The sequence below is a fragment of the Drosophila teissieri genome, chromosome 3L, assembly GCF_016746235.2.
Source record: "Drosophila teissieri strain GT53w chromosome 3L, Prin_Dtei_1.1, whole genome shotgun sequence".
Lineage (NCBI taxonomy): Eukaryota > Metazoa > Arthropoda > Insecta > Diptera > Drosophilidae > Drosophila > Drosophila teissieri.
In genome coordinates, this window is record NC_053031.1 from 9729541 (window position 1) to 9738155 (window position 8615).

General features: G+C 40.9%; 1 protein-coding gene across 1 annotated transcript; it reads right to left on the reverse strand.

The window, feature by feature from the left end:
- Nucleotides 1–3776: 3776 nt before the first annotated feature.
- Nucleotides 3777–5161, reverse strand: LOC122617629 (odorant receptor 67c). The gene is made up of 4 exons (XM_043793555.1): nucleotides 4362–5161; nucleotides 4101–4299; nucleotides 3892–4047; nucleotides 3777–3836 (listed from the first exon to the last, which is right to left on the reverse strand). The coding sequence occupies exons 1-4, from the start codon at nucleotides 5159–5161 to the stop codon at nucleotides 3777–3779; spliced, it is 1215 nt and encodes a 404-aa protein (XP_043649490.1).
- Between the last annotated feature and the right edge of the window lie 3454 nt (nucleotides 5162–8615).

The window sequence follows — 8615 nt, forward strand, 5'->3', positions numbered from 1 at the left end:
CGGCCGAAAGTGTGTGTACATGGGTAATCAATGCCAATATAAACAGGAATCACTCATCGATCGATGTTAATAAATGAAAAAAAAAGATGGGGCAAAAATGTTCATAAAAATGCGAGAAACAAACGACGAGCGCAGAGTCGGGAAAACTTTTCAACAAAGCCATAAAAAGTAAAAAGTGGCGGAATATACAAATGGAAAAAATAATTCCATTTTCCAGAGAGGTGGGAGGTCCTTTGCTTTTTTTCCATGCTTGTTGTTAGCTGTTTGCCTGCTGCCTGCTGATTATGTGTATTTGCATGCTAAAGCAGTTGTCCTGCTGTCCCCGCCCCCTCGTCCGTGTGCAGTAATGGTCGAAAGTGCCACCCATCACCACCCATCGCCAGCCAACTCCCCTCTTGTCTACGCCTTGTTAACGTAATTTCCATAAAACATTTTGTTACTTATTTATCTTAATTAAAATAAATTTACATTTTTCTAATTTAAGAGCGCGACGAAGGAAGAACAACAACGTCAACTAGTCAGTCGTGGCCCCCCAGAAACCCCCCTCTCCTCCCTTGCTGGGCATTAGAGAGCGACATTTTCTTAACAAGCCAAAGGACATTTGCTGTCCTATGGGGAGAACGGCGAGCCATCTCGCACACAAAGGTTCCAGGACGAAACACAACAAGGAAGGCGAAGCAAAAGCGTCGCAAAAAAGCTGGAAAAACTCATCGTAATGGAAAGTTGCCTGGCCTCCTCGCTCGGATCTCATTAGCGCCAGTTGCCACGAGACTGAGTCTTAAACTCAGGACACTGAGTCCAGGACTTGGCTGAGAAATCCGGGGTCCTGCGTCCCAGGGATGAGTATAAAATTAAAAGCTGATGAGCTGAGCGCTGGACAAAATAAAAAGATTTCTTTGCGTCTTTGCGTAGTTAATATCAGTAATTTTTTCCACTCCTCTGATTTCTAAAAAGACGAAACGAACTGTTTGCCGTGATGGGGAAAAAATGCGACAGGAAATATGATCAGCAACAGGAGTTGACGCGATGGGCTGAAAAGGACTGTTCGATAAAAGGACATCAGACATTTTTAATGAACTGAGGATGGCAACTGGAAAGAAAGTAAAACAACACAAGATAATTTGCCTGATTGTGTAAAATGTATGTCTTAAAAGACATCTCTAGTAACTAATGACATTGCCGTAATATATTTGACTAAATAATGTTTATAAAGAATATTTCTAATAATATAAGTTTGTTATGTTGGACATTCAAGAAAGTTAAGATGCTTAACTTTTACAGCACTTATAACCATTTAAATACACTTTTGAAACGCGAATAACAATCTAGGATTTAGTGTGAAATTGTGATTTGTGATTGTTGGATATTTGGGGAAACATTAAAGTATGTTTATATCAGATGAAGTATAACTAGAATGGACTAAAAACATTTCTTTACATTGTAGATTTACCTTCCTTTTTTAATAATGCAGCTCCAGTACAGTTGACTCGCCAATGACTAATCATTGGCCTGACATTAGCCGCCTTGTTGGCCCTGTACAGTGGGGCCGCAATCCTGGCATAAGCAAGGCAAATCGGCCATAAATCAAAAATCAATACCGTCAACTCAACGCCATTTTGCACGCAATGGTGGGCGGGAGTCGAAGGGCGTCAACTGAAACCAATACAAAGGACATAAGTAAATCTGCGTGGGCCCTCTCGCTCACCGCCACTTCATCCGTCTCTGTCTGTCTCCGCTGGCTGACAAGAAATGTTAGAAAAGAAACAAGCCGATGAAATCGGGTGTGGGGAGGGGGGATGTAGAAAAAACAGCATCCACCCGCCAGGACACAAGTCCTGAAGGACTGAAGGAGGGGAGGAGTCAAGCCAAGGGAAGCTTGAAAAGAAACGGAGCTGGAGAGAAAAAGAAAATAAAAAGTAAATTCAAAGCAAACGAGACTAAAATTATAAAAATTACCCTCCTGGTGGTTCAGAGTGTGCCTGTGCCCCCCTCCAAAGTTTCGTCCTGCTGCTCCTGCTCCGTCTCCTGCTTCTGCTCCTGATGATGATGATGATGGTGAGCAATGATGGTGATGAGGAGGACAAGGACCAAGGACCAAGAGCAGGACCAAAACGAAACGAACGCGATTCCAATACGGGACATCAACGTCACTGAGGGTGGATGGTCCGAGTTCGAGTTCGAGTCTATATCCTGGGGGTGGTACATAAGGTCCTTCCCCTCCCTTTCTCCCTCTTTTATATGCAGGAGCCATTATATACACACAGCACTCGCTTCTTCGCCTTGTGTACATATACACTATATAGCAATGGCCCGCAGCGTCAATGGACCAAAATAATAACGACTAACGGCCTGTTAAGGGAAAATGCAACGAACTGAGGGGCAGGGAGCTTGGGCCAATGGGGATGGGGTCCAAGGGGAGGGGACCAAGGGGTGGGGGCACGATGAGGCAGTGGGTGGCTGGGGGCTGGGTGCCCAAGGTTTTTTAAGTGGTCGCGCGTGACGTGCACATCGGAGTTTTACACAGAGAACAAATTAATAGCAAACTAATATAACAACAGCTATTAAAATTTACAGGGAAGTAAAATATTTAACTCTAGATAAATTATAAGTTTACTAAAAAGTATGTTTCTCCGCTCGCAAGTATATTTTTTAAAGCGGGCTTTAATATTTAACCTGGAAAAAACATTTCTATTTTGACATAATCATATTCCCTTTTCTGATTAAAATATATTTAATTTTGTAATGTTCTATTAACCTTTATTTTTTTTTTAGAAAATAATGAGTTTTAGTTATAAAATAACAAGTTGTCAATATTCATTTTGTGCAAACTACAAATTATTAAAGCATTAAGACTTCTACATCGCTTTTTCAAAGCCAATAATAAAATAAGTTTTAAGCGCCTCTAAAATTAATTTTTTAAATTTATTTATAAGCCGATTCAAAAATAAACGACTACTAAAGGGCCTACTTATTATTTGAGATCATATTGCAGTTTTCTCAGTGCACAGAAAGTTGGGACATGGAGGGCATCTCCTGCTGACGTGGTATTTGCCAGCTCCGACTCTGATCGGTTGGCCGCCATGGCGAAACAAATTTTTATGCCACCCCCGCCCACTTATTTGCACACAAAACTCTTGTTACTAGCTGCCATTATGATTTTGAAAAGCCATTGCCATTCCACCCCCTCACTCTCGCCCACTTTTTGACACACCCACCCGCTCGCTCTGCTCCTGTTTTTTGTGCTCATTGAAAAACTGTGAAATTTTATAATAAGCATTTTTTTGTTGGTTGTTGCTGCCAGATTATTGTCGATGATTGTGATTGCGTTTTATGTTGTTCCTTTTATTACCAGGTCAGAATGGGGAGTTCTTTTTTTTTGGGTGGTGGGGATACCAATCCCCATTTACTGCTTTTATTTGCGTCCCCGTTCTTGGCGCTTTTTTATGTGAACGGTGCTGTAATATTCCTTTTGAAAAAAAATACCATTTTGTTTGGCTCGTATGCCGGATTTTCGTGCTCGGCCAGGCGCTATTGGTCTCCATTTAAGCTTATTAATTTTAAATGCGATTTTTAATTAAATATTATCAAAGCGTGTCGAGGGCGTCATTAAGTTCGAATGCCTTAGATGTAGCGATTGGCGTTGATTTGCAGGCAAGAGCTGTGTTGGGTGTAGATATTTGAAGGGATTCTGATTATCCCTGAATCCCTGAATATTAACGATTCGATTTGCAGCAAGTGGCTGATTTGAGAAGTGCAGAGAGAGGCTCTTTACTAATTCAATTATTGCTGTATGTGGTTCTAAGCAAGGCGAAAAATTGATACGACATGCTGATGACCTAGAAAACATAATTTTAGTAGAAATATTACAAATTGCTTGGGATTTCCTTAAACCTTCATATAGGTAACCAAAGATATGGGCGGAAATGTCGGCGGTCTTATGGAAGCTGGTTTCTGACTTCTCATGATTAGTAACTTCAACATGGTGCAATAGGATTTGCTGCACTGAAACCACTTTTGATTGTAAGCGGCATCTCCCACTTTCAGACTCTAAAAATGTTGCGTAATTAGAATATTGGGTATTCATTTCATTTGAATCTCACCGTGGCAATTAAAGAGTCTCCATAGTAGCACACCATAAACACCTGAACCATAGAGGTCATCAAGAAAATACAATAAATAATAATCACTTCCACTGTGGATTCGGTGACCTGAAAGGCTATGAAGCAAATCTGCATGGAGGCCATTAGGAAATTCAGCAGCAAGGAGAAACTATAAAGATCGTTAACGTGTTCGCAGAGTCTAACAACAAATATTATTAACTTTATATAAATTCACGATATATTGAAGTATAATTCACTCACTTAAGGCACTTGTCGTGGTATCTGATAATGCCAATAAGGAACTCAATATTCTCTTTGTCCTCGTTCGAATTACACGGATGATTCTCCAATCGCATAGATATATAGTTGAAGTGCATACAAATCTGGGTAATGACCACGACGAGCAGGAGATCAGCGCAGAGAAAAGCAATACCCGCTAGATAGGCCCCATGAGCTATATCCCAGTACATGATCCAGTAGATCAAGTTATTCCTCGTGGCATCGAAGGGAAACCAGATGAGGAAACCAAAATTACGATCGAAGGTATCGTAGCCCAGGAAATTAAACTTCACCGAGGCCTTGATGGCCGGATAAAAGGAGAACGTAGTCGTATAGGCCAAGCAGAGGAACGTGAATATGTTGATCACACGTTTCATGGTCTTTTCAAAGTCCGCCAATTTGTAGTCCTTCTGCTTTGCCAGAGTTTTCGGATGCATGTCCTCCAAATCATCGAGCAGCATTATTAGTGTCTTCTTGCCTCTGATCATGGCAGCTTGTTTAAAATCGGCCACCAGAGAAAATCCAATACATGGTGCCACGGCAATGGCCAATCGAATGGTTTCAAAGTCCTGAATCGAGTTGTAGAAGAACACCAGTTCGCCGATCACCAGCAGATTGAAATTTATAAATCCCGCATATAGATAGATCTTGAAGAGGAGCGATTTCAGGGGATTCGTTGAACGATGCGCGTAGATATCCTCTCCAATGGTCCTGTAGAACTGTACTGGCACTCGCATCAGTTCCATAAAGGTCCTGCCAGTATTATCCCTTGCCGCTTCCATTTTATTTCACTTTTTCGGGAACTTTACACAGAAATTTCAAATTGGTACTGTTTGTGGTCAGACCTTTGCGTTGGTCTTATATAGTGGGCGGCGGTGGGCGTGTCTGCTAAGTTTTTTTGCCCCATCATGTCGCGCCTTGAAAAGTGTTGATAATTGTGCCTAAACTTTTAACTAACCAATGTAATTAGCTGTGAACTTTTCTCACTTCGTACAACGTACAACCAGCTGAAAAGGTTCTCAAAAGAAGGAAAAGCTAGGAAGGCTAGGAAAACAGGAGTCGACCTTCACCGGCCACTAATCAACATGAATTGCAACAAAAGATGTCTGCATCTTGGCACCTGCATTGCACACTGAGCCAAAAGAGTGAGGAATATTAAAGAACAAAAGGAACTGTAGGTAGATTTACATAATAATAATAATATATTTAATGTACTTTAGCTGTGTCTAATTAGCTACTCTCAGTATATATCTATTGTTAATGTTTATTAAACATTTATTTCTACTAAGCGTAAGTAATCCAATAAAAAATCACCAATTGAATCCAAATAATGCATGAATAAATGCACAGCTTTCAAGCAAAGTGCCCCAAAAGGTGTGGCAATGGAAGAGGACTACTCTACTTTGGACCATAATGAATGTGTTGAATGAAATGAAAATAATTTTTCTTGTTATCCTGCCACGGCAGGAGCACAAATTGAGCGGAAAATAACTAATAAAGTCGGACGTGGATGGAGGCCATGAATAAAATGCAAGGCTCTCCCAGGCATTTGCCAAGATTATGGGTGGGAAATTGTGGGTGGGCAAAGTGGTGAAAATTCAACCAGCCATAGAGCATTAGAGGGAATAAAGGCGCGGAGGGCGGAGAGGGGAGAGGGGAGAGGGGTGGGGTCAGAAGGATGCCTTTCGCCGGGCACGTGCAAAATGGCAGCTGAAAATTGAAATGCTGCCGATGCCACAATGGGTAATTTTCATTTCAATTTTCACAGTTTTCCTCCTCCACGCCGCTGGTCTGACAATTTTTTGCTCATTTGCAGTTTGCATTTGAGAATTGAACTTGTGCCCGGAGCGAACAATGATGTTTCAGATGATGATGGAGAATCTAGCAGGATTTTTTTTGCCGCTCGCCATCGAAGAAAAACTTTATCCCACCAGCTGTGTGTGGAAGGAAAAGTTTGGGAAATGCTGAAAATGTTTGCATCATATTGAAAACTCTTAGCATTCTTCTCCGTTTACGTTGCCATGGCCCCTTCGTAACTTTAGTTCGTTTCTGGATTTAATAATATGGGGGGAGGGAATAGAAAAGAATTTCTAGGTTGTCACTTTGAAAAGTTTGCAGAGTTTGTATAGAAGTATATATTTGCAAATTAACATAATGGCTTATACGTTGGAAAATGGATACATAGATTTCTAATACATATTTATTAGAAACAGCATTTATTTTACTAAACATTTTTGAAAGCATAAAAGCTTTGTAAATGTTTTCTACTAAGCTAGTTTACTTTATGGTATTCGACAGATTTTCCATTGTCAAATAAATTAATGTTTACAAGAAGAAATAAAATTGGATCAAAATTATTTTATATTTAATAAGGCATTATTTATAATAACTTTATTGCACGTACTCATCATGTGCTCGGCAATGCATTTTTTCCATTTCGTTAATACATTTTCAATGATTCATTTTCAATTACTATCTTCGATTAATTAGCACAGCTGCTAGGAATGGTAAATGAATACAATCGTACTCACATAAATATTCCCCTTTCGACTCAACTTATTTTGGCTCAATTATATTCCCCTCTTTTCCCTTTGAGTTGAGCTACTTTATTCGTTTTGAGACTTTCGAATTAAGGGGTGCTTTTGAGTTGGGTTTGAGTTCGAGTTTGAGTTCGAGTTTGAGTTCGAGTGAACTAAGTTCTACGTTTTTCCTTTTGCAATGTTTTGCTACGTTTTCTTCCCCTTTGAGACTTCTATGTTTCTACATAGATTTTCCCCTTTCAGAAACTCTTCCCACTGATGTGTCTCTGCTAGACGAGTGAGAACACTTTGTCCTGCCAACAGAGGGCGCTGGCGAGCTGTTCAAGGATATGCAAATGATGTCTAATGTTTTTCTTATTTCTTTTTTAAAACAGATTTTTTTCCAAGTTACATTTAACAACCGCTAGATGGCGTCTGCACAAGTTAAAATCTCATATTATCATCATTTTTATCATCATAAAAATCAAAATAGGCACATGGAACGAAAAAATTTAAAATCAAACGAATTTTGGGGGAAAGTTAAATAAGATTGTGCAAGCCTTAAATTTCCGATTTTATCACACATTCTAGAAATATAATTTATAATATTATAATGCTCTTTCATATTTTAAAATATTTATAAAGTTTTATGTCCGTTTCAGGAAACCCCATTCCTTGCCTTTTCTTTCAGGTTTGGCAAGTCAATTTTTGCTTTTTTGTTTCATTGCAGCATTTTGAAGAGCTGCACTTAAGCGCAGATTTTAATTACTTTCCGGCCGACTGGCAACGGAAGGAACAGGAAAATATCCTTGGCAGGGGTATTCCATTTGTTCACATAGACGGAGTGAAGACGAATGGCAATGCAGGGGGTGTGTATCCTTTTTGCAACATTTAGAGAATGCATTTATCTGACGGACCCTTGGAGCCGAGAATCTGGCATCTGAATTAGCCGCTCGCCTTTGTGGCAAAAAGAAAGGAGTCCGCCTCAAGTGCAGGGCATTATGTATTCATGGCTAAGAGAAGAAAAGCTGCGACTGTGACACATGTGTGTGCCAAATAGAAGGGGGAGGTGCGGGGTGGTTGCAAAGGACACACACGGGAGCAGCAGTAGCAGGAGCAGGAGGGGCCAAAGAAATGCTGGGCAAGTGCACTTAGCAGCTTGTAGACGCCCCAGTTGACATTGCCACACGCGCACCAGCGTGTCTGCCACTTGGGGGTTGTTTTCTTCGAGCCATAAAAAATTCGCACATGAGCAAAACACTCACACACAAGCACACTGAAAGCGAGACAATGGCGCTGGCAAACGGAGGCAAAAAAAATAAGCAAAGAGGAGGGGCTGAAAATAGAGAGAGGGGCAGAACCTGGCTCGAAGTGGTTGCTTGCAACCCTGCTGCAATTTTCAAATGGCCCGAACGCTCAAGGCGCAACAACAGCAACGACATGTCCATGTCCTGGCCGCCTTTGTTACAGTTCCTGCTCGCAGGACCCCTTCTCCCCTCCCCCCTCTCCACCCCTCCTGCCACCACGTCCATGCGAGTCCCCACCTCGTGTAATCACAAACATGCTACAAAAGCCAGAAACAGGCTCAAGTTAATGACTTGGCAACATGTTGAGAACGCCACCAGAACACAACTCGGATGCACTTCGAAAAGGACATGCACTGCGAACATTACTGATCGAATCAGTAAATTAATAATTACATATATTAAATTGGCAG